This window comes from Gigantopelta aegis, chromosome 14 (genome assembly GCF_016097555.1).
Source record: "Gigantopelta aegis isolate Gae_Host chromosome 14, Gae_host_genome, whole genome shotgun sequence".
Classification (NCBI taxonomy): domain Eukaryota; kingdom Metazoa; phylum Mollusca; class Gastropoda; order Neomphalida; family Peltospiridae; genus Gigantopelta; species Gigantopelta aegis.
This window is the reverse complement of record NC_054712.1, coordinates 54,279,050-54,306,905: the sequence shown is the minus strand read 5'-3', so window position 1 is coordinate 54,306,905 and position 27,856 is coordinate 54,279,050. Positions and strand designations below refer to the sequence as shown.

Sequence of the window (27,856 nt, the reverse complement as noted above, 5' to 3'; positions counted from 1 at the left end):
TTAAAAAATCGTAGAAGCAAATAATTAGTCGGTATGTTTCAAATTGCTATTATTATTATTATTATTATTATTATTCAGAGGTGCCGTCAATTTTGTTTCATTCATTGTTGTTATTTCTATTATTATATAATGGCACATCGTTTTTTATTTTTTTGACCCAGCGCTGTAGATAATGAACCAAGGGAAGTAACTCTTATTCCGGAAATAAAAGTGTAATGATCATATGATAAATGTAACCCCAACATATATTACTTTTACTGTCTTTTCACGTCGGATTTATCAAACAAGAACAAATATGTATGATTGGTAGGTGTCTGTGTTAATGTGGCAATAGCCCGATTATTGTTTTCAGTATTGCTAAAGCTCGAAAGGCATCCTAAGTCAAGAAGCGTCCTATTTTAAGTACGGCTCGTTTATTACTTATCTGCGTGCGTGTGAACTTTGACAACACAATAATTCTGAGCCAGGAAGTACTTGCTAACAATAAAGAAAAAAAATAAGGATAAAACAGGTAAAAAGTTATTTTTATACAAAATACATTATACACGATCGTCATTTTAAATACCCTCGCGTACCGAGTTTTCGTGGCATTAGCGAAGAATTGGTTACTATTATAAACAAAGCAAACATACAGCTAATATTTTTTCACTAAGTTAAAATTCACTTACCCTACTATGCTTTGCTACATAAAATCAATTCATCCCCTATGGAAATTGCTGACACAAGATCACCGTCGAGTCCTCTGGAAAACCCGTCTGCATAATGACGTACCCATCAATTCGGGGTATACGTCATTCAGTCAGTCTATGGCAGGCCAGTGATGGCAACCAGTTTCTGTTGTCGCGAACGTAAAGTGGGAATTTCCGTAAAGAATCGAAGCACAAAATATGTTAGTCATTGTTATAATATAACTTATATTTAACATGTATCCAAACACACAAACGTCAAAGTAAATGTAACATATTTACAGGTCTGGTTTCTTCACAACTGCTTGAAGATACATGTATGTTTATTCTTCCTGCTTGCATGGCAAGCCATGGCACAGTCAGAAAAACATGTCATGTCGTCGTAGACATCGTACATCACAGCAGTACTTTAAATGAACCCAGTGATTACAGTTTTGGAACATGCACTGTCCCCACAGAGTAAATACCAGTGAAGTGCATCTTTTTAATTCAACTGGTTGAAAAAGCCCACAAACAACACTTTTCGTCATCTTCAGTTTTCGAGAAGTTGTCACTTGATATCAGCCCGTTATCAACTCCTGAGGGCCCTGGCTGCGGTACTACAGCTTTTGTTTTTCTTGAAGAAACAACTTTGGGTTTTTTAGAGGAAGAGACATATTCATACAGTTGGGATAATACATCTGGCTCTGTAATTGGTTTCCCACCAAAAACCTTGTGAACTGAACGCCTGGGTTTAGACTGATTGGGTTTATCGTGGTGTACAATTGGCAGGTGACTTGAAAAGAAATTGTCAACAGTGTTTCTGTCTTGTGGTTGAGAATATCGGCATTGTTACTTGCAGTTTTTGTAGATTTTGTAGATTGTTCAGCTCTTCTCTTTTTGGCATACTGGGCAGGTTTCAACAGAGATGAATCAATTGCTGTTGGGTTAAATGGATAAATCCCACTCTTCCTGAAAGCACTCTGAAGATTCCTAGGAGTCAGCTCGACATGCAAGCTCGACATGCAATAGAGCAGACATTGTAGCAGGTGAGAGTTCCAGAATGAGAACGTTGCCATTTTCGAGATTCATCACTGAAAACTTTAGAAAACGGTCCAAAACACCTCACATCCATCGGCTGAAGGATATGGCTTGTATGAGGTGGTAGAACAAACAGGATGATTCCATTCCGCACTGCAAAGTCAACCAAATAAGGAGAAATATGGGATCTGTGACCATCATACAACAATAATGTCTTCTGATCTCCACCAACTTTTGCATACTTCGCAAAATGATCTACAAGCCATGTTTGAAATATGTCTGATTTGGACCATCCTGACTTACTAACAGTGCCATTCGTACCAATGGTGGCTCCTTCTAATAGTTCTTGGCACATTCGAGCCCCAGGAAAAATGAAATATGGTGGGATTTGTTGACCCAGTGCATTGCCACACCCTATCATAGTGACTGTGGATGATCTTTCTGGCGATATTTCAATTGCAACCTCGTCTGTGGATCCTACAACATACGGAGGTGCGTGAGTCATACTAATTCCCTTCTCATCCACGTTATATATGTTTTCAGGAGATGATTTGAGATCATACTTTTCAAGAATTGTCTCCAGTTCATCAAAGTATTTCGTTATGCCTTCCTCTGAAGTAGCGTAGGCTCGAAGCTCTGACAAGGATTTGGGTCGTCTCAACATTAATTCTGGCCATCTTCCCATGAACCCATAAAACCACTGTAGAGAAAGAGAGTTGCAATCGTGTGGCCGTTTGATTAAGTGGGAGGCATAGTCGGTTCCAAGATTTAAAACCTGTGCTCTTGTGTAGCCATAGCCAACAGACGCCATCAACTTCAAATGTTCTGCCAGTTTGTTTTCTTCTTCCAAGGAAAACATTGGACCAGGTCCGGACCTTGTCGTGTCTGGGGAAATAATCCCGCATATTCTGTCTCTGAGTGTTTGTTCAGGAACGGAATACAGCCTGGCAGCCTTATATACCGAAGTTCCCTTTTCAGTGACATCTGCATATGCATTTTTAAGTTGAGTAGGGCTATATGATTGATAGCGCTTTTTATGATGTGACGTGAATTCCTACAAAAAAACAAGGAATCGCCTATAAGAGATAGGCCTTATGCGATTCCATAGTTTCAAAAATTGGTGAAAGCCACGTCACATATGTCACGTGATTATAATTTACAATAACAAGGTAGAGCAGACGATGCATACATTTTCATGTTACAGGTCTTGTACTAACTTCGGTACTTTATTTTGCTCAGTGGTATAAAATGCATAAAATACTTACATTAATTAATGCAATCTTTAACATTTTGTTCTCCGGTATCCAGGGACACTTTCTCTTCAAAAACGTTCGCTAGGTGGCGCAGTACACATGAACTGTCGCGAGATATGACGTTTTTGGGAAATACCCTGAATTGGTGAGTACCATGAAATGGCAAGACAGGACGGTAGTAGCATCGATTAAAATCATATGCTATATTAATACCTACCTGCATCTAAATAATCAGCACATGTCAACAGCGAAAGAATCCTGTTACTGTCACGTCTGCTTTCATCTTTGGGTCAGGTCATGTGACGTACATATTCTTTCAACAAAAACAAATTATGGAAGCCCATCTTACCTATAGGACGCTTTCCGATCCAGGCCTTGGAATATACACATTCAACTGTTTTATCTATTGACGGAATACACTTGTAAGGTTATAAACATTCTATTAATTGATATTTGTAGTTAATTGAATATGGTAATAGATTAAATAATCAAATTGATTGTGCGATTACAATGCGTGTGCGTTGTAGCCATTTTCCAGTTAATAGGATGCTTCACGATCCTTCGAGGATACAAGAACAGCTGGTGAATTTTAATTATCAGCAGTGACAGAAACGGAAAGATTCAGATAAATTTAGGAACAAAATTGATTTGAATTTTGTTTAAGTGTGCATGCTTATAAACACCAGTTAAATAATAAAAATAATAAATCCAAAAGAGCAGTCAACAATGTAACAACTAGTTTTTGTCAGTCATGCAAAGATGGTTAATCAAATTTATTATCCTGGCGTCACATGTTTTCGATACAATAACCGGAGAACTAAAATATTATAAAAACAATACTTTGTACATATGTAGCAGGTGGATTTTGTCCGTACTGTTATAACGACACAAACTGCAGGTTCTTTTGGATGCTTGTTTATTCACATAGTTATCATCAAAACATCAAGTCATCAAATCATGCCTTAAAATATAAACATAATGCAATAATAAATACTATGTAAAAGAAACAAATCTACACATACACGTAAACATATGCATGATAATTAATGCATATATTAATCAAATTAAATATCTTCAATACACATTAAGAATTAACACATTGACCAGAATTATACTACACGGTAATCCTGATAAATATAATCAGTAACATATAATGTACATAACAATCGGTTATACACAAATATCATATAATCACATTCAAATACATTTAAATTATACACAATAGATGTTATCCATATCTGCATTGAAAATATAAACCTACCTGTGTATTAAATAATACACAGCACATACCTAAATATATCAATTATCTATAAACATTCATTTATCTAAAGAATTATACAAAACAATACATCTGTAGCTTACCAAGTATATGGGACAAGGGCCCTTTTTATCCTTCATAAGCCACCACTTTAAACATGTTCATATGCCTATAAAATAATAACATACCATAAACACAGACATCTATTAATAAATATTATTTATACAATATAGAATAGAGATAAGTATTATATACATAATAATTTATAAAGCAAACACACTACCCACTTCACTTACCATAATAAATAACTTTTTCTATACTTTTACACGCAAGCATGCACACACGCACACACATCTTTAAATGTTTCATTTACTTAACAACTATTTCATTTAACAATATCACATAAAGTCTGTTTGGATTTATATACTCTTCAAAAGAAGAAACGCAAAACCACATTGTCGTAACATTTGGAGAATTGATTTAATTATTGAATGGTGAGTCCGATAATTACCAAATGTTGCAGGATTGTTCACAATTCACTCTAGTCCATTGTGAGTAAGTGATAGGACACACCACCAAGGTCAAGGTCATCTGGAGTCAATACCGGGTGTGGCCTCCGCGTGTGTTGACAACTGCCTGGCACCGCCTGCCCATTGAAGCAACCAGAGTACGGATGACGTCCCGGGGGATGGTGGCCCACTTGGCCTGCAAGGCTGCTGCCAGCTCGGGCAGGGTCTGGGGCTGTGGTTGTCGCTGTCGGAGGCGTCGGTCCAACTCGTCCCATAGATGCTCAATTGGGTTCAAATCCGGTGATATCGATGGCCAAGGAAGGACATTAATGTTGTTGTTCTGTAGGAAAGCCGTTGTGAGACGTGCTGTGTGAGGCCTGGAATGTTGGAACACTGCGTTGGCCATAACTGGAACGATGTGTGGCCGGAGGATCTGGTCAATGTAGCCCTGTGCATTCAGGTTACCCTGCACGTGGACCAGGTCAGTTCTGCCAGTGTGTGAGATGGCTGCCCACACCATGACAATACCCCCGCCGAATCTGTCCACTTCCTGCACGCAGTTTGCCGCATAACGTTCACCACGACGCCTATACACGCGACATCTTCCATCATGACGTTGGAGTAGAAATCGGGACTCGTACTGAACCACACCTGTCTCCATCGCAGTTGAGGCCATTGTCGATGAATCTGGCACCACTGCAGTCGGAGTCGACGGTGTTGTGGTGTTAAGATGACACCTCGAACTGGACGTCTGGCACGAATTCCTACCTCACGTAGGCAGTTCCGTACAGTCTGGTCGGATATCCTGCGCAAACCTGGTATTGCTGCGGCTGTGGAGGTGGCAGTAGTCAATCGTTCCCGAAGGTGGCGTACCCGGATGTAGCGGTCCTGCCCGGGGGTAGTGACCCGTGGTCGACCGGATCTAGGGAGGTCACGTGTTGATCCATGTTGCTGGTAACGGTCCCACAGTCTGGAGATGGTGCTTGGGGACACATGGAATGCCCTGGCAACGGCCGTTCTGGATTCGCCTGCGTCTAGTCGGCCAATGGCATTGTTTCTCTGCGGTTCACTGAGACGTGGCATGTCCTGGATTGTCAACTGTCGGCCAGATACAGAGGCCAGGCAAGCGAACACCCTGCACTTTTATACTGTCAGTGTTCATGTTGCACGTGCAGACAACGCACGTGCAGTGGTGACATGGTTTGCACGTGGCTGCGTTTTTGCGAATATTCACATTTTGGAACTTTATTGTACAGTAGCTGCGTTTTATCGAATGTAACCGTGGGAATGTGTTTGGGACATGCAATGACCTTTTATTCACAAAGCATGAACTGGTAGGAAACATAAAATCGGAGTTATAACCCATTTGTACCCTTTTGCGTTTCTTTTTTTGAAGAGTATATATTAAAACAACTAACTTTCACAATATAAACTATTTAATATTATGATAGTATTTAGTTGAACACTATAAAACATTTACTAACCTTATTAAATCTTAATTCTTGCAAACCACAAAATGCTGACAACTGTCACGTTTGAATATCTGAGTTGAAAGTGCCCAGATCCTAACACTTCTAAAGATTTTACCTTGGATGTTAATCAACACCCAAGCTACAGAAAAGATCTAACAAAGGAAAGAATGTTAGTAGTGAGCATTTCTGTGTTCAGGTGAATAGGTGCACAGCTTGGTATTGCAACCAAGCTAACTGCTGACATTTACCCGGTAGTTAAAAGAATGTTAAAATATCTTATGTACAATAAAATGACTGCTACATGCTTCCGTCCCCAAGAAATGACGTTCTTGTCATCACTGGGTTTGTGAAGACAATATGGAGAGAAAAGCCTTGGTTACATCAGTATTCATGTTGTCAAAAACTCCCTGCCTGGCAATATATTCTAAGTATCTGGCCTTTTGCATCCACTCTGGTTCATGAGCGGTCTGACTCATAACAAATTCACCAGAAGTTTGCCACAAAGGTTTCTGTTGTCTTCTAATTGATCTTCTTTGAGCAACAGCAGGTTCATCAGCAGGTTCATCAGCTGATACATGAGCCAGTTCTTCAGCTGATACATCAGCCAGTTCTTCAGCTGATACATCAGCCAGTTCTTCAGCTGATACATCAGCCAGTTCTTCAGCTGATACATCAGCACCAAGCGATGTATCTACATCAACATCAACAATGTTGCCTTCTTCATCGTCAGTGTGACCTGAAGCATTGGCAGAATCATTGTCATCTGATACATCCATATCCACATCTACAACTACAGAATCCACTCCAGCTACTTCTTTCACAAGTGTGATCATCATCACCGGAGGAAGACCCATTTACTACCACAGATTCGTGATCGTCACCACTAGTCTTGATAGTAGCATCATCATCATCATCTGCAAGAAAACAACTGTTGGTATCAACAACAGTTCTTATATCTACTTATGGTTTCTCAACCGGGAAAAGAAAGATATCATCTTCTTCTTCTGATTCATCTTCTCTAGATGTTGCAGTGTTATGCTTCTGAACCTGTATCTGCCGCTGTCTACGTGGTTTTAGTTTTGGAGTCGATACATCTGTGTTTGAAAAATTGAGCAGCACTCCGATGGGAAGAAGAACGTTCCTATGTAGGGTTCGTTTCCGACCCTCACCACTCTCCTTCTGCACCACAAAGACCGGAATCTCCGGATTCGGTTGTTGTAAAACAAGATAAGGCTTTTCCTCCCATCTGTCAGCCAACTTATGTTTGCCCACAAAAGCTAGGATCTTCACCAGAACTCTGTCTCCAGATTCAGTGGTGGCTCCTCTAGCTTTTAAATCGTATCCCTCCTTCTGTTTTGCTTGTGTCTCCTTCAGGGATGAAGTTGCAAGCTCATATGCATCTTTGAGTCTTTTCTTCGAAGTCTTGATATATCTGCTAACTGACCCGTGCCTTTCTCCTAGATCAATCCCAAACGCAAGATCTAAAGGAAGTCTTGGTTCACGTCCGAACATAAGAAAGTATGGTGACTGACCAGTAGCTTCATGGCGGGTGGAGTTATAAGCATGTACTAGAGAACCAACATGCGATTTCCAGTCCTTTTTCTGTTCAATAGAAAGAGTCCCAAGCATGTTGAGCAAAGTCCTGTTGAATCTCTCGCACGTTCCGTTGCCCATAGGATGATATGGGGTCGTCCTGGATTTCGTAATCCCTGTTAATCAACAAAGTTCTTTAATCAGGTTGCTTTCGAAGTTAGCACCCTGATCCGAATGTATCCTCTGGGGCATACCATAGTGAACAATAAAATTGTTGAAGAATACCTGCGCAGTGGTTTTTGCAGTCATATTGTGAGTTGGATATGCTTGAGCATATCTCGTGAAATGGTCTTAACCACCAATATGTGCTGCAAGTTACCTTTTGATGGCTCCAATGTAAAAAAATCCATTGAAACTAATTCCAAAGGTTGACTGGTCTTGATATTAACTAAAGGTGCCCTCTGATTTATATCAGACTTTCTACAAAGACATCTGCGGCAACCCTTGATCCACTGATCAACATCAGCAAACATACCTGGCCAATAAAACCGATCCCGTAACAGAGAAAGAGTTCTATCTCGGCCAGGATGTCCACCTCTGTTGTGAATTCCATCTAAAACCTCAGAAACAAATTTAGATGGTAAAACCAACTGGTGGATTTTGTCCGTATTGTTATAACGACACAAACTGCAGGTTCTTTTGGATGCTTGTTTATTCACATAGTTATCATCAAAACATCAAGTCATCAAATCATGCCCTAAAATATAAACATAATACAAAAATAAATAAATTTGTAAAACATGTGAACATATGCATGATAATTAATGCATATATTACTTATATTACATATCTTCAATACACATTAAATAGAATTAACAAATTGACCAGAATTATACTACACAGTAATCCTGATAAATATAATCAGTAACATATAATGTACATACATGTAATAATCAGTTATACACAAATATCACATAATCACATTCAAATACATTTAAATTATACACAATAGATGTTATCCATATCTGCATTGAAAATATAAACCTACCTGTGTATTAAATAATACACAGCACATACCTAAATATATCAATTATCTATAAACATTCATTTATCTAAAGAATTATACAAAACAATACATCTGTAGCTTACCAAGTATATGGGACAAGGGCCCTTTTTATCCTTCATAAGCCACCACTTTAAAACATGTTCATATGCCTATAAAATAATAACATACCATAAACACAGACATCTATTAATAAATATTATTTATAGAATATAGAATAGAGATAAGTATTATATACATAATAATTTATAAAACAAACACACTACCCACTTCACTTACCATAATAAATAACTTTTTCTATACTTTTACACGCAAGCATGCACACACGCACACACATCTTTAAATGTTTCATTTACTTAACAACTATTTCATTTAACAATATCACATAAAGTCTGTTTGGATTTATATATTAAAACAACTAACTTTCACAATATAAACTATTTAATATTATGATAGTATTTAGTTGAACACTATAAAACATTTACTAACCTTATTAAATCTTAATTCTTGCAAACCACAAAATGCTGACAACTGTCATGTTTGAATATCTGAGTTGAAAGTGCCCAGATCCTAACACTTCTAAAGATTTTACCTGGGATGTTAATCAACACCCAAGCTACAGAAAAGATCTAACAATTAAAGGAAAAAATGTTAGTATTGAGCATTTCTGTGTTCAGGTGAATAGGTGCACAGCTTGGTATTACAACCAAGCTAACTGCTGACATTTCCTTAAAAGAATGTTAAAATATCTTATGTACAATAAAATGACTCTGCTACACATACAATAATACATTACATTTCTCAAGTCATATTAGTTTATTGTGAAAAACAGTGATAATCTCCCATGAATGCCAAGTTTTCCTCCAAAAAAAAAACTAGCCGCTAGGTGTTTCCGCTGTTTGACAAACATCTTTTTTTTTTGGATAGTTTCATTGGCTGTCTATTTTTGTAGAGTGTAGGGTCTATACTCCATGCAATAATTTACATCAAAATCTTCTTTTGAAAATAAAATCATAAAATGTTTTTAACTTGTAAAAAATATTGAATAATTTTAAGACCAATAAACAGTGTTCACTGAAAACATATTGACATTATGTTTTTCTCATAGGTTAATGTCTAATCCTCTTGTTCTATGCCTCAACGGCACCAAAATTCAATTGACATCTTAAGTACTCTGACAGAGGTACAGAACTATATATTACAAAAAAATCTAACTCCACTAACCCACCTTGATTTGTAGTAAATGTAAATGTAAACATGCCCCAACCAGAAATTACTGAAAAGAACTTTGCTGTGAATGACATAAGAGGTAACCCAACCAACCTTCCATAAATTTTACTGTCCATTGTAATGATCAGGTGGTATATCATCTAACTTTGGCAGGTCAAATGTCAGTGTTGCAGACAATAACTTTGCAGGGATTTGTGATACCTGGATTTCGCTATGTGAGGCATTTCATTAGTACAAAAATATAACATTAGGAAAAACTGATAACATACACAATATTTATTGTATTTTAATTAAAACAGCTCGACTTGAAGCATTTTCAATATGGAGAGAAAAAAGACACTTTATTGTTTATGTTCATGTTCAGTGACGTAATATCTCACATAATCTCATGATGCATGCAGTTACAAATAAAGTTTCGAAAATATATGTTGATCGAAATTGTATGACGATACGATAATATATTTTTTATTCAGTTCATGTCTGCTGGGATGCCAGAGCATTATCGTAGACTGAATAGTCGTGCATGTCACATTTTTTCTAAAGCTTGTGAGTATGCTTAAAAACTAGTGATGTGACATTAAAACTGAAAAACCGACACTTCCTGGACATAATGTGTCTAAAATGAGAAACATTTTGATAAGTAATTTATATCATTTGTTTACCAAAAGTGCATTCTACTTAAAAACTTGCTTTGGCAAATTAATTCAGTAGTACTGGTAGATATTAATAACAGTAATGGGTTACAGGGGTAGCTCTGACACAAATTCACCATTTGAACATTTTAAAAGCAATTGACATTTTGTTACATAATTTATAAGGTTGACTTTTGCCTTAATTAAAGGAAAATGTCAGAATTTGGATAACAACATTTCTTACTACCAAACATCTATATAGGGTTGCAAATTAATCAATACCCATTTTTACATGGATTGCAACTAATTTTGAGGTTAGAATGATGGAAATGCATGGTAAAAAGTTCTCAGATTAGCATATTTTGCCTGAATATCTGTATCATTTTTGGCCGAATTTGAGGTTTTGCTCTAACACTAGTGGGACAGTCCCCTCTCTCCCCCCCCCCCCCCCCCCCCCCATCTGCTTCCAACATTGATTTAACTGACAGTTTGGAAATATCATCATATTTAATTCTTTGGTGTATCAAACCACCAAAAATTGTTTGATCTTGTGCATTTGAAGAAAGGTTGCACAAATAGCAGATGCATGCATTTGAAGAGCATTTCATGGAAATTAAAAACAAGTACCGGTACCATGATTGTATTTAGTTACTGTTTATGTGGAATGATCACATGATGGGAATTCTGTAGCAGATATAGTGAGCAGAATGAATAATAGGCCTGTCTTTGTGTTCAACTTTATTTGGTCACATTTATTTTGCTTTTCTTTAAGGCGTTTGGGCATGCTCAGGGTACAAAATTAGCATTTTTTTCTAACCAGCCCAATATGGGTTTTTTCTAACAGGCCAAACCAAAATGTAACAGGCTTAGATTTCAAAATAGCAACATATTCTTGGGAATGTTTGTACAGACCAGTGATATAATCTTAATTATCATCTCTGATTTTATCATAGTGCTTTTATATTAAGTAATATGTAACAATTTATAGTTTTACTTATGGTCCAACTGGAAAAAAATCATATAGGGCCAGTTCATTTTTGTTTTTGTAAATTTTAACTGACCCATGAGCACAATATCTGGCAAGGGCTGGCTTTCTCATGTTAAATTGGTACCCTGATGCTATGCTCAGATATCATTCGCCACTCTTAGTGTGTCTGGAATGCTACTCTCATTTCTAGCTAGGGGTTGGCAGGTCTGTAATATAAAGACCTGCACAACAAAAAAGATTTTGCAAATGTTATTTTGTTTGTTTGTTATGACAAGGCTTCTAGAATTTCTTTAAAATGCACTAGCCATGGGATCAGTGATTAAACAAATTTACTAGCCACAATTTAAAATTCACTAGCCCTATTTTACTTTAATCAGATATGTCACCTTAAGAGGACGATAGAGCTTAAAAACACTAACACTGTGGGGTAGGGTGAGGGTTGAATATTCATATTTGAAAAATAGACTTAACTGCAACATTTTACCTCTTTTTTTTTCTTTCTCTTCTTCCCTGGCCGTCGGGCATTGCAACAGTAGTTATTTACTAGCACAACATTGAGTATCACTAGCCATGTGAGTGGGGCTACCATAATCTAGAAGTCCTGTAAGTTATGTGTTATTAGAATTAAGTTAATTTTAATTGAATTTTCTAAATTTCAGATTAAATCAAAATGAAGTTAGAAAAGTTTGAGATTTCTTTTGACAACACTCGAGGTGTTTTCTGTTCTGGAGAACAGGTTAAAGGAAATGTCATCATCTCTCTCAAGCAACCAATGAAGATGAAAAGTAAGTCAATTTTGAGTCCAAATTTTAATTTGATAGTATGGCCTTTGTGGTGTAGTGGAAATTAAGCCATCAAACTTCTGGCCGGTACCGGCTCCCACCCAGAGTGAGTTTAAAGACTCAGTGGGTAGGTGTACGACCATTACACCAACTTGCCTCTCACTAACCACTAACCCACTACACTGTCCTGGACAGAAGGTCCAGATAGTTGAGCTGTGTGCTCTGGACAGCATGCTTGAACCTTCATTCGATATATATGTAGGCACAGAAATAAGTATAATTAATTTATGCCTGGTGGTTCTGATGCCTTTGTTTTCTATGATTTGTTGGTTTAAATAAAATTTATTTTGTAGGGAATGGGTATATAGAAAATATCCTTCACATCCCCCTGCAAATGTTTCCCCAGTTTAGTTTTCCCAGATTTGTGGCATTTCCATGACTGTTTTTCATTCTTGGTTTTGTATATTTATTCAAAAACAATTTTATGACCAAATATTTTATCTCTATGTAACTTGACACATCCTAATTTTAATTGTTTACTGTACATAGTGTGACTTGTATAAAAACAGATGTTGTTGTTTGTTATTTCAGAGATCACATTGTACTTTGAAGGCCGTTCCAAGTCACACTGGGAGGTTAAACATGGCCGAAGTAAAACAGACTATAGGGCAAACGAACCATACATTCATCATGTGATGCTGTTATTTGGTAATGGTATGTATTTTTCTATCTCAGTTTTGTTTGGTTTTTTATCAAGAAGGTACACATTTTGCTAATACAAGAAAGTAAAATTTGTCTTTGTATGCACTTTTTAAATCCCATTTGTTGTTACCATGGCAAACTGTGTAAAATAAATTAATAATTTATGTCTATGGTGCATAATGTTTTGAAGACATAATTTAATTCAAAAGCCTTTTGATGTAGCCATCCAGATACTGCATACTGTCATGCACAAAATCAGCAAGTGGCAATCATGGGATACAATTTTACATCTTTTGATGTAGCCATCCAGATACTGCATACTGTCATGCACAAAATCAGCAAGTGGCAATCATGGGATACAATTTTACATCTTTTGATGTAGCCATCCAGATACTGCATACTGTCATGCACAAAATCAGCAAGTGGCAATCATGGGATACAATTTTACATCTTTTGATGTAGCCATCCAGATACTGCATACTGTCATGCACAAAATCAGCAAGTGGCAATCATGGGATACAATTTTACATCTTGAACATTAGTGTTGATATGAATATATTATAATACTGTGTTTTGGGATGTTTTATTGCTAGCACATGGTGCTTTTTAAAGTATATATATAGTCAATCATAAATGGCAAATTTAGATATGTGCTCGTACAATGATGTGTAATAATAAAAAAATAGCTATGCTTTTTTAGGTGTGTTTTTTTTATGCCTGTTGTCCCTTCTGGAGCATAGGCCGTTGACTAAGAGTTGTCTGTCCTGGGCTCTGGTTTTAAGCTGCCCCCAAGTGTATCCTGTCTTCTTGATGTCCACCTGGAGGTCTCTTTGCCATGTGTTCTTTGGGCAGCCTCTTTTTCTTCTGCCATGTGGGTTCCATGTCAGAGCCTGCCTGTTGATATTCGATGCTGGTTTTCGAAGCGTATGACCAATCCATCCCCATCATCTCATTCTAATCTCATCTCCAACAACCAGTTGGTGTATAGTAGATCATAAATGATTACCACCATACTAGTATGTGAATACTATGATATGTAATTACAAAAAATATATATATATAAAATTTGCAACAGCTTTACTAATGTAGGCAAGGCTTGTTTTATATCAGGACATCATTGGCGCCACCTATTGAGACATGGTGCTGCATTGTGCTAAACATTTGATGGTGTCCAATTGTTTCAACATTACAGTCAAATCTGTTTTAAGCAGTCACCAAAGAGAGTATCAAGTGGCCTTTTAAGACACGTGGCAGCTTAACATTCAGACTACTCAGGGCTCGCGCTGTCGGTAGCCAAATTAGCCATTGGCTAATTTTTACAAAAAATGGCTAATAAAATTTGCAAGTGGCTAAAATTTTGGCTAAGCCATTTTCTGTCTTCTGATGTGAACAAACGGTTACATAATCTATCCGACACCTCAAACATAATAATAATACCAAATATTCAATTAGCGTAATGGCGATCTCATGACTGGTAACACAAAAATGGTGTCATGCAGAATTCAGCGTAGGCCTTATAATGTTTGCTTATTTTAATAATCATGGTTATTAAATTTAACAGCATGCATTCAACATGTATGACAGCAATGTCTGGAAGATCTGTAACTTGTTATTTTTACTTTGTAAAATCTTTGAACCAAAGTAATGAAAACAGCCTGACAAAGCGTGTCAATTTTAATACACATGCCAGTTCAGGGCCGAAAGACATGTAGGCTATCTCAAGGGCAGAGTTCAGCCAGACCGAGCGAAAACAAAACGTGCGCTTCACATTAAACCAAATGGACATGACGAACACCAATCAAATAGTTCGCGAACGTTAGGAAGAACGTTCGTTGGCTGGACTGAGGATAGCTCTCGGTGCGAATATACGTCCCACTTCAGTCAGCCGACACCCGTGTGTCAAGAGATATCGTTGCGGACATTAAACAATACGATTACGCAAAAGTAAATCTTGATGTAAATTTGTAGAAAAACAATAGTTGTTCGCATCAATGAATACCTAACTGCAGTTTTTGTTTATTCCTTTGTCTTTGTTAATTTCGTATTCATGGTCGAGAGCACACATGCAGATTGCTATCACGGGAAATGAACATGCAGTATTTATACAAATTGCAGTTAAATGTACACTGAATAAAAGTAGTTTACAATAATCATATTTGTTGATAATTTTAGCTATAAATTTGTAAGACTGTGAGGTGACATTTAATAAGTTAGCTAGATTTTAAAAATACCATACATTTTAATTTCATTAACATTTTTTTGTTTTGTTTTGATTTGTTTTTTGTATAATGTGAAGTCGGTATTCTTAGCCGAGGTATTTTGCAAGCAGAAATCACAAGCATTTAACACGATGCTGAAATCAACAGCAACAACATGGCACAAATTATGAAATTGTTTGGGGTGGGGAATTGATGGGTCACTTAAAAAAAAAAAAAAAAAAAATATTCAAAAGAACATAAAGATTGCTATTTAAAGAAATAATGAGCTCTATATAAAAAAAAAGCTCTCAAATTTTTATTTAGGAAAAAAGGAAGAAAGAAAAAACAACTACCCTCAATAAACATCACCCACCCCCATATTTCTTTATGCTTGTTAATTTAATGTCATAGGCCTTAGAAGTGGGGGTGGGTGTATGGGGTACTGGCTTCAAACTCTGAAGATAATGCATAACCCCATCCCCACCGCACCCCACTCCTGCTGAAAAATCAAAGTAATATATTAACTGCCCCTACCCCCATTGAGGTTTTGTTATTCCTATTTATTCCAGTTTGTACACAATTAGCTGAAAAAGATACATTTTCATATATACTCTATACAGTACTGCGTAAAACAAATTTGGCTAAAGCATTTTCAATATGGCTAATAACAATTCCATTTGGCTAATATTTTGGCTACAGGTATTTTTGATCCAGGGTGAGCCCTGCTACTGCATTAATTTTCAACAAAAAGCATGTTGAGTGGGTTCACGTTTATACCTTTTATTTGCATATTGTCACTGTTTTATAAATACATAAAATAAAGTTCATATTTGAATCGGAAAGTATTATTTTTTGCGTGGGTTTTTCTAATTTTTATTATATTTTAAAATTAGGCAAAAAAAAGAAGAAAAAGAGTTGCATTTACTTACAGACATTTGTGGCCAGATGTAACAGTATTTATGTCCATTATTCCCAATAACTGTGTTTTTCTGACAAGAATTTTAAACAAAGAAAGAAATGTTTTATTTAACGACGCACTCAACACATTTTATTTACAGTTATATGGCGTCAGACATATGGTTAAGGACCACACATATTTTGAGAGGAAACCCGCTGTCACCACTACATGGGCTACTCTTTTCAATTAGCAGCAAGTGATCTTTTATTTGCGCTTCCCACAGGCAGGATAGCACAAACCATGGCCTTTGTTGAACCAGTTATGGATCACTGGTCGGTGCAAGTGGTTTACACCTACCCATTGAGCCTTGCGGAACACTCACTCAGGGTTTGGAGTCGGTATCTGGATTAAAAATCCCATGCCTCGACTGGGATCCAAACCCAGTACCTACCAGCCTGTAGACCGATGGCCTACCACGACGCCACCGAGGCCTATCCAGAATTTTAAACAAAACCCCTTCAATTCATATCCCAATATTTATTATTAAATTAGCTGTCACAATAAGCTATCAATTCAAAAAAATATCTACAATGTCCTGCCATTGTTGTCTAGCGAAAATATTTGCCAAAAACCATTTTTTAAATTAAAAATCCCCATTTATTTTCCATTGAAAAAGGAAAAACTAAAGCTGCCATATTCTCGATCAATCTATTTCCTTTGTGCTATTGTTATTTCCGGTGAGTGCCGTATGCAAAACAGTGGTAAATATGAATTGGGGAATGCACTGTATACAGTGTACAGTATGTCAACTTGCGTGATGTCAGGCGAGATATCTCACCTACAGTAGTCAGAAGGTTAATACAGACCAGTTTATTAGATGATTTTGAATAATAAAAATAATGTGTCCTCTTAACCCAGGTGGCTGCTTAATACAGATCAGTTTATACTATATATTAGATGATTTTAGAGAATGTGGCCTCTAAACACAGGTGGTTGGGTATTACAGGTGGCTGCTAAACACAGGTGGCTGCTTAATACAGATCAGTTTATACTATATTAGATGATTTTAGATAATAAAAATAATGTGGCCTTTGAACAGGTGGCTGCAATTTACAGGTGGCTGCTTAATACAGGTGGCCACTAGAACAGGACTGACTATATTTTCATTTGTTGCTAGATGAAACAAGCCAGGAACATGCAGCGGGCTATCACACGTATCCTTTCTCGTTGATGTTGTCGCCAAACCTGCCATCTTCATTTGAGGGTCGCCGTGGATACGTGAGATACTTCTGTAAAGCATCGATTAACCGACCATGGAAGTTTGACGAGCACACCAAGAGAGCTTTCACCGTTATTCACCATCTCGACCTGAACTTTCTGCCCGAAGCTACAGTAAGTATTATGTCAAGAGTCTGGCACTCCCCAAGGTCGCCAGTTGCAAATTTTCTAAACAATTGGCAAATTTTTATTTTATTTGGTGAATAAATTTCATGTAATTCTTGTTAATTTATTACAAAATAACCAGGTTTTTGAAATGATTGAAGTTTAAATTGATGATTTGGTGAAATTTTCTGTTAACCCAGAGCTAGCTCTAAGAGTGTACCTCCTGTGACCCCCCCCCCCCCCCAACCAGATCTTGATCAGAATTTCTGATAGAGAGTAGAGAGGGTAAACCTAAGTACCCTAAAATCTTGGAAATTAATGGATATATTTTAATAATATTAGATAGATAACAGTAAGAAAACTTCTGATTAAAATTTGTCAAAGCACATAAAATGCAGTCCAATTTCATCCATAACCACCTAGTAGAGGCATTTATGATTCATTTACCATGATTTACCGTTCTAGATGCCAATAGTTGCTGAACAGGAGCAGGCGATTGAAGGATTCTGCTGTTCAGCAGGTTACGTGTCAGCGCGGCTACAGCTGGCTAAGACGGGTTACGTACCTGGCGAACCCCTGGCCTACAACATTGATGTGTACAACAAGTCGGACAATAAAGTTGACAAAATACAGCTGGAGTTAAAACAAGTGAGTCGTAATTTTAATTAGGACGGTAGTTTAAACATGTTAGTAACATTTAAAAATCATGTAGTAGTTTAATTACAATGCTGGAGCCTATTTCACAAAACAAGTTTACGTCTGCGACTAGCAATTATTCAGGCCATACATTTACACATGTTTGGCATCTATTTCATGCAGAAACTTACATCATTATGGAAGATGGAGCATTTTAAAGACAAAAGTAAATAAATGTTTTTTACTTCAAACTACATTAGTTGTACTGTTAGTAGTAATAAGAATTGTGATTTAATGGTAGATTTATGTTTACAAACAAACTTGGCTTCTGATTTTTTATGAAATTGGACCCTGGAGTGAGTGACCAAGCAAGTGAGTCTTAAGTTTAATTAGAACGGTAGTTTAAACATGTTAGTAATATTTTTAAATTACAGTTAGTACAATTACAGTGCTACTAGAGTTAAAGCAAATGAATGATCATTTTAATTAGTACTGAAGTACTGGAGTTAAAACAAAGAAAGAAAGAAATGTTTTATTTAACGACGCACTCAACACATTTTATTTACGGTTATATGGCGTCAGACATATGGTTAAGGACCACACAGATTTTGAGAGGAAACCCGCTGTCGCCATTACATGGGCTACTCTTTAGATTAGCAGCAAGGGATCTTTTATTTGCGCTTCCCACAGGCAGGATAGCACAAACCATGGCCTTTGTTGAACCAGTTATGGATCACTGGTCGGTGCAAGTGGTTTACACCTACCCATTGAGCCTTGCGGAGCACTCACTCAGGGTTTGGAGTCGGTATCTAAATTAAAAATCCCATGCCTCGACTGGGATCCGAACCCAGTACCTGCCACCCTGTAGACCGATGGCCTGCCATGACTTTTCTTAATCTGGTAGAGTTAAAACAAGTACAGTACAGTACTATTGCAAATAAAACAATTTAGTCACAAATTTAATTAGTACTCTAAACCGGACACTCCTTAAACTGGAATTTACTCAAACCCTGCCATTTTTCATGGTCCCTATTTAAATATTAGTACAGACAGAACCTCACTAAACCAGACACTCCTTAAACTGGAATTCACTCAAACCCGGCCATTTTTCACGGTCCCTATTTAAATATTAGTACAGACAGAAGCTCACTAAACCAGACACTCCTTAAACTGGAATTCACTCAAACCCTGCCATTTTTCATGGTTCCTATTTAAATATTAGTACAGACAGAAGCTCACTAAACCAGACACTCCTTAAACTGGAATTCACTCAAACCCGGCCATTTTTCATGGTTCCTATTTAAATATTAGTACAGACAGAAGCTCACTAAACCAGACACTCCTTAAACTGGAATTCACTCAAACCCGGCCATTTTTCATGGTCCCTATTTAAATATTAGTACAGACAGAAGCTCACTAAATAAATATTAGTACAGACAGAAGCTCACTAAACCAGACACTCCTTAAACTGGAATTCACTCAAACCCGGCCATTTTTCATGGTCCCTTTTTAAATATTAGTACAGACAGAACCTCACTAAACTGGACACTCCTTAAAACCAGACTTTTTACTTGGTCGCGTAAGTATCAGGTTTAGAAGAATTTCACTGTACTACAGTATTACACTATAGTTAAAACAAATTGGGAATAATTTTAATGAATGTTAAGCACTTTAGTTAAAGCAGATTAGTCACATTTTTATCAGTAGTCCTGTAGTTAGTTTTACTCAGGACTACAGTCCTGAAGTTAAGACAAGTGAGTCATATTAATCACTATGTTGGAGTTAAAACATGTTAGTCATAATTTTAGGTAGTAGTACAGTACTCTAGTTAAAACAAATTAATCACGGTTTTATCATAAGGACTGCATTTAAAGTTAGGTATAATTTCAATTAATGTTACCGCCCTCTTCTGAAGTGAAAAGGCTGTAGGTATTACTTTTCCAATGTCATCAAGTTTTTGCATTAAAATTTAACATTAACATTTGGCATTTAGGTAAATTTCTCACAAACTACAAGTCTTACGTCAATGAAATTTGGTTTATAATTGCACCTATGGATATTTATTACAGTAGATCAAAAAAGTTTGTGGTAGACAAGACATATAATTCCACTGCATTCTGGTTTTACTTTCCTGTATTTTTCACAAACATAAGTTTGCATATTCATCATATGATTTGTATGTAACACTTTTTTTTACTAGGTTGTAACAGAAACCTGCATATTCATAATCCTTTTTTCTTCTTTTTTTTCTTTTTTTGACCAGGTTGTGACATACACAGGGTACTCCGACAGTCTGTTTTCCTCGGGCCACCCGAAACAGCACACAAAGATCGACCAGTTCTCTCTGTGTAGTCACAGCTGTAACCTGAAGAAAAACACTGAGGAGCATCTCAACCGAATTGCGACCATTCCATCTCTACCCCCCTCCAAAATGGAGGGATGCAGCATCATTGATATCACATATTTCTTGTCGGTGAGTCGGCCAAGTGAGGAGGAAGAAAAATAATATATTATTTGAAGGACTGCAATATTATTTATATTATCGTACTTTTTGGGGGGGGGGGGTGAGTCAGCTAAATGAGGAGGGATGAAAAAATATATAATTTGGAGGACTGCATTATTATTTATATTATACCTTTTTTTTTAGTGAGTCAGCCAAATGAGGTGGAACAAAAAGAATATATTATTTGGAGGACTAGTATTATTTATATTATCATACTTATTTTTTGCTAGTAAGTCAGCTAAATAAGGAGTTTTAAAAAAAAAAGGTTTGTTTGAAGGACTGCAATATTATTTATATTATCATGCTTATTTTTTGTTGGTGAGTCGGCCAAATGAGGAGGAACAAAAATAATATATTATTTGAAGGACTGCAATGTTACTTATATTATTGTACTTTTTTTTGTTGTTGGTGAGTCAGCTAAATGAAGAGGGATGAAAAGAAAATATTTTATTTGGAGGACTGTAATGTTATTTATATTACTGTTCCTATTTGTTGTTGATAAGTCAGTCAGATGAGTAGTTTGAGTTATATTTATTATATCCCCGTCCTTGACAGGTCCTGTTATGGTATGGCATTGTCTGTCCGTAAATACTTATGTCCTTAAACGTTTTGTTTTTGTGGCATTTCTTTCTCATCAAATCATATAGGATCATCAAACCTTGTATGTAAATACATCTTAGGATAGTGGTGTGTAGCATACCATAACTAGGTCACTGTGACCTACTTTTTACACATTACTGCACATTAAATGTGTCCGAGCCATATCTGCCTTATTAATTGATATAGGATCTTCAAACCGTGCATGCAAATACAATTTGGGATGGCACCATGTGACACACCATTGCTAGGTCACTGTGACCTACTTTTTATGATTCTAGTTTCTGCGTTTCCTTAAAGGGACACGCCCTAGTTACGGCTAGTTGTTAACCATTACGACGTTGTTTTTCGCTATTAAACCCATTTTTTCACAAATAAAATTGCACTTTACTTACATTTTATTATTTAGAATACACATTTCCATTCACCTGAAGTGCTTTTTGGTAATCCTGGTAATCCTGATGTTTGTAAAACCACGAAATGCATTTTTTAAATTTCTTAAAATGCTGCGCGCACTCGAGAGAAAACCGTTAAGCAAGCGAGGTCCAATCTATTTTTAGAGGGAATCTTCCTGTGTAAACGTCACAGACGTTGGTGGTATACCACGTGACCGTTATCATTTTGGTTCGGTTTGTTTTCTCGTGCACGGTTCGCGCAATCAACATCCGATTTGTTGTCATTTGCTTGTTGTTCATTTGTGAGATATTTTTTCACAGTTCGTGAACATTTTCAGTAACAATAAAGTTCAGACAAGTAAGTGTCTCAATGCAAAACGTTACAAACCCTTAAAACCAAGTCTTACGATATCTGGAGAGGGGATACAACCAGGACAGAACAGTTGGAACATGTCCAGGAGAGGTGAAAGGAACGCACCCAAAGTCTGTGAAATTTGTCGTGATGTAGGCATTGTTGTGCTTTGAGCGACATCTACCGGTGACATCAGAAATTAATGGTGTTTGATGCTCTTTATTCTCAATCAGAGACAAAGTAAATGCAACATGCTACTGTGTATCCATCTTTATCAATATTTTCTTTTTTCTTCTCCTTATCTCCTGCTTGCATCATAGGATCAAATCACCTCAATAGACCCAATTTCTGATTATTTTTTTCCCCCATCCCAACCAGTGCACCACAACCAGTATGTGCATATAAAAGATTCATTGCTACTAATAACATTTCTTTTGCAGGTTTCCTCTATTAAACTGTATGTTAAAATTACCAAATGTTTGACATCCAATAGCCGATGATTTATAAATCAGTATGCTCTAGTGGTGTCGTTAAACAAAAACAAACTCTATATCATTAATGAGTGAGAGGGAGCAGTCATTAAAGAATGAGTGCGTTGCTGAATGTTCTATATTTTAATAAAATGTTCTACTTCACAGCTTATTGTGAGTGTTGGCTGGACGAACATCACGGTGGAGCGGATGATCATTATTGGGACGGTGCCCATTCAGCAGTTTCACAGCTTTTCTATTGTGCCTTCCACAGAACCCACAGCACCTCCGCTAGAACCACCGGATTACTCCGAACGTAAGTATTTCACCGTTTAACATCAGACATTAACCTTAAAATGTATCAGCGGTAGCCCAGTAGTAGTCCAGCTTATACACTCTGGTAGCCTTCAGTAAAAATTGGTAGCCTTGTTATTTAAATTTTTTAGAAAAAGGAGAAGAAAAAAGAAAATACTGATAAAGATGGATGCATTTACTTGTCTATGATTTAGAGTAAAAAGCATCAAAGACCATTAAGACTACTTGTGTCATGACGGTAAACCCAGGAAAGGTGTTATTTTAAACCGGCAAATTTAGTATCTGTAGAGCTAGATGACAGCCTGAAAAATCTAGTAGCCTGTTGGACTACCGGCTTTAAACCAGGTAGCCCAACGTAAATTTTGGTAGCCAGTACTACAGTATTTGGAAAAATATGCTCAAAATTGCAGTGTTAAGACCTATGTTTTATTTATTATATTTTTTTCAGTACCCCATTTTCCACACAGGTTTAAGACCTATGGTTTATTTTTTTCAGCACCCCTTTCATACGAGAACATTTTCCACACAGGTTTTTTTTGTTTAGTGATTTCTACACATTTTTACGACATATGGTTTAGTTTTTGTTTAGTGATTTCTACACAGCTTTACGACATATGGTTTAGTTTTTGTTTAGTGATTTCTACACAGCTTTACGACATATGGTTTAGTTTTTGTTTAGTGATTTCTACACAGCTTTACGACATATGGTTTAGTTTTTGTTTAGTGATTTCTACACAGCTTTACGACATATGGTTTAGTTTTTGTTTAGTGATTTCTACACAGCTTTACGACATATGGTTTTTTTTTGTTTTATTTTTTCAGCACCCCCATCTTATGAGGAGAGCGTTTTCCACTCGGCACCCATGGGGGATGAACCGGAAGAGGCACACACTACCGGAGGGATGACAAACTGGGCACCATCGTACATCTACTACAACTGGAACCAGCCCGCACAGGCTATACCCACCATCCCGCCACCGGCCTACAACCAGCTGTAGCAGAAAACAAAAACAAAAATCTTTCTGTTCACCTGATGTTGAGGTTTCATCATGTTTCAAATTCATTATTTACTAATATACTCTACATGTCAGCCCTCTACATTGCCACTGTTTGATCGCATATGCGATAATGTGTTTTCATCTGGCGACTAAAACATTTCATACTTTCTACATAATAAATAGAAGTAGGTGTCATCTGGCGACTAAAACATTTCATACTATCTACATAATAAATAGAAGTAGGTGTCATCTGGCTCCTAGGTGGAAAAGTTAATATAGAGGGCTGTATGTGTTTGCAGATACAAAATAACATTGAAAATGTTAATCTTAAGGAGAAATAGTTACAGAAGAAGGAACTTTTATTTATATAGTGTAAATATATACTGAGAGAAATAAGCCGTAAAAGATTTATCCATCTTTATGCTGACATGTACAATGTTTTTTCATAATTATACTGACAAAAAATTGTGGATGTTGAGAGCAAATAGAAATTATTGGATAAGAAAAGACAGATTTAGTTATATTTAGCCAAATTATTTAGAATATTTGTTTTTACGAAACACAATGCGACAAAAAGAAGGACATGTCATACAAGTAAATTGTGTTTGTACTGAATACTGAATTCTTGTTCTTAATGCTTATGTATCAATCATTTAAAAACATGTTTATATATTTCATAATTTTGTTCACAAGTTTAAATATTGTAACCAGTCCTATATTGATTGCATCTAATTATATCAGATTAATGTCTCATGTGACTGATTGTCATTTAGTTTTCTATAACGGGTTTTCCCCCATTTTGTTGCCAGTAAACAGTTCCTCCACCACCAACACCGCAACAAATTCTCAAGTCCGTTTCCACCCATAGCGAATTATTGGCGTTAATGTGAACTGCATTTCATATTAATGTTACTTCCAGTATATAGTGTCAGTATTAAGTCACAAATAATCACATATTTAACATTAAAATAGTTGTACTTTGTCGCCTAATTCACTAAACTCTCACAACTTTGTGATCTCGCAGTGCAATGCTAAAAGACTTACAAAAGAGGATTCTTTGTTGTTTAGCAGAGCCTAAGAGACCTTTGTGAATTAGGCCCCAAGTTCATAAATACATAATGAAACCACATTCCTCTGATGTTTGGTGCCTGAAATACAATAAAACCAGTTGCCATAAGTACATTAAATTTTGATTTAACCTTCGTTCAAATGCTGGGCAATACTTTTTTGAAGTATTGTTTATTCCTTAATGGTAGTTCTGTCATTTATTTGTTAACTTTTTTAATTTTTTATGGATGAAAGTGTGGGTTGGTGGCTGTGGAGAATGTAGGTGTCGTTACTGTTTTAATTCACTTTCTTTTTGTTACACATTATTATTGTCCTCAGTGACTGACCTTTTTAATTTTCATTTTTTAAATGTTTTTAATAGTGTTATTATTATTTTGTTTTAATACAAATTAAAAAAAAAAAAACGTTGGGTACTTTTTATATCCTTTTGTTTTCACATACAATGTTACAGGATGAGATTATTTCCCTAACTAATGTCATAGAACTGACATTTTAATGTTAAATTTTCCGTAAGTTATTATAAGGATCTTCATTCAACTACTTCTTTCTTTCTTTGTGTAGTTTCACATTTATTTTAGCCTTTTATTTTTATTTATTCTTCATCAGCTGTAACATTTTTGTAAGATATAAATTTTAGCCATATTTCATTATATATTTATAGGATTAGTTTTAATATTTTTTACACCTTTTAATATTAACTTTAATCAATCACTTTCATACTGGTATTATATCTTATTTTATAAATATGTTACCTCCTGCCTACTATTCTTATCAGGGTATGAATTAACACGGGGGAGGGGGGGAATCAGCCCTCGACTAGTTATTACTCTCATAGATCGATTAAAATGTACAAAAACCACAACAGAATTAGCTATGTATCCAGTTAGTCAGTAAAAAAATTAACCAGTTATAATAATTTAGGCCAGTTATAAATGGTGCTCATTTCATGTCTAGACATATTCTGTCATAAACATTTAAAATTACATCAAATACGTCATTCAGTTGTATGGTCTTTTAACAGTAAGTATTTTTTTAATTGAAACTAAGTTTCCAAAGGGTAATATCTTTTTGTCAATATTGTAAACGAGTTTGACATTAAGACAATAGTGTTCAGATTGTTTACAATTATCTCAATTCTTTTTTGGGTGTCGTTTCATTCATTCATTCATTCAAATATCTGGACTCTGTCTTGTACAGAGATGTGACTTACTGTACTAGAAAACAAATCAGTGTGTAAAAAAAATAGGGTTTGTTTAAATACAAATATGCAATATCAAACGGCAGGTATAAATATTATGTAACTATAACACTCACACCCCTGAGGTAGTGGGACAAAATGGTGAGCGGGTTTTGAACATGTTTCAAAAACTAAAACTTTTGCAGCAATTTCATTGAAAAAATATGTGAAAAAGGTTTTTATCTTCCTGTTTTACTTTTAGAGAATTCTTAACTTTCTTCTGACACAGCTGTACTTTTCAACTGACATTTTCCTGGGCCATTCATGTTGGGGTAGGGCTAAGGGGTTATAGCCATCTTCTTTTGCTTGTCTAAATGATAGAAATGCTAAATTTTAATGCCCCAGAATCCTCTGAAAAGCTTAAATGGATAACATGCCTTTGCTCCCACCCCAACCCAGTAGTTTTTGGCTTTTTGTTTTCACTAATGGTCATTATTGATAGTTATGGCCTGCAAATATATGATGGATTATAAATATACAGAACTTTACATACATTGTTTTCGCTTCCTATTTATTGCACGAGATATATACCACGAGTCGTATGTTCTTTCACAAAATAAACAAGTGCAATAAATAGGAAGCGAAAACAACGTATGTGAAGTTCTGTATTTATTACATACCTTCTTTTATGTTTTATAAAAATGGTTTTTAATTTAACGTCATAACAACACTTTGTTAAATCTATTACCAAAACTCATGTTATGGATTTACTTAACGCTAAGAATCATACTTTGTGGCAGCCTTGTGTAATGTTTCAAATATGATGTGACGTCATTTGTAAATCATATATGACGTCGGTAAATAAAAGGCAGTAAAAAGAAGAAGGGAATTCCCCATTTAAAAGTTTCGGTCCATATTGCACATATGTGCGATACATGATAAATTTATTACACGGTTTCGAAATGTCTTTATCACTATAGTAAGATTGAATAGATATGTAATAAATAGTTTTATATCGTAGTTTGTCGTGTTCATTGCCTGTTGTTAGTCCCATACTGGTCCAACTGAATGGGGACTAGGTTTTGTCTCCAGGCTTCTTTTTGTCTGTCTGTCGGTCTATCCATCTGTCCTACTTATAGTTTTCTAGATGTTTGTTGCACAATGCCTCAAGATATTGAGCTCAATTTTGTATATACATATAGCTTTATCATGTTCTCTTACAGATTAAGTTTGACTTTCATGGCAATTTACTCATTTTTAATAGAGTTATGGCCCTTGAACATAGGAAATAAGATCATTTGTTTTTTGGATTTTTTGGTTAACAATGCTTCAAGATATTGAGCTCAAGTTTTGTATATAACTTTATCACGTACTGTTACAGATCAAGTTTGAATTTCATGGCAATTTACTCATTTTCACAGAGTTATGGCCCTTGAACTTAGGAGATAAGAAAATTAGTTGGACCCGGTAAGGGAAAATGTATTGCTTTAGCAGTACTCTCAGAATGCTTGTTGTATTAAAGTTATAATGTGATGGTGTGCTGATCTTGATATTGCACCCTTTGAGTAATAAGAGAGGCTTGGCAACCATACCATTACTGTTATGTATAATCACAACGGGCCGAATTTACAAAGCCTGTTTATGTGTTACACGCGTGTAATTACTATATACATGTACAATGCTTAAACACCTGCGTTTAACAAAAACAGGCTTCATAAATTTGGCCCAATTATGATTC

General features: G+C 36.1%; 2 protein-coding genes across 3 annotated transcripts; one reads left to right on the top strand and one right to left on the bottom strand.

The window, feature by feature from the left end:
- Positions 1-225: 225 nt before the first annotated feature.
- On the top strand, positions 226-26,849 carry LOC121387972 (arrestin domain-containing protein 17-like). Of its 2 annotated transcripts, XM_041519157.1 has the most exons (9): positions 333-511; positions 10,498-10,570; positions 12,304-12,429; positions 13,018-13,140; positions 17,402-17,616; positions 18,073-18,255; positions 20,507-20,716; positions 22,729-22,876; positions 23,698-26,849. In XM_041519157.1, exons 3-9 carry the CDS (start codon positions 12,315-12,317, stop codon positions 23,871-23,873), a joined length of 1,170 nt encoding a protein of 389 aa, XP_041375091.1. In that variant the 5' UTR covers positions 333-511; positions 10,498-10,570; positions 12,304-12,314; the 3' UTR covers positions 23,874-26,849. The 2 variants fall into 2 exon arrangements, with proteins under 2 accessions (XP_041375090.1, XP_041375091.1); XM_041519156.1 differs by lacking the exons at positions 333-511; positions 10,498-10,570 and adding an exon at positions 226-306.
- Positions 1,666-2,565, bottom strand: LOC121389339. Its single transcript, XM_041520935.1, has one exon. The coding sequence runs from the start codon at positions 2,563-2,565 to the stop codon at positions 1,666-1,668; it is 900 nt and encodes a 299-aa protein (XP_041376869.1).
- Positions 26,850-27,856: the final 1,007 nt, after the last annotated feature.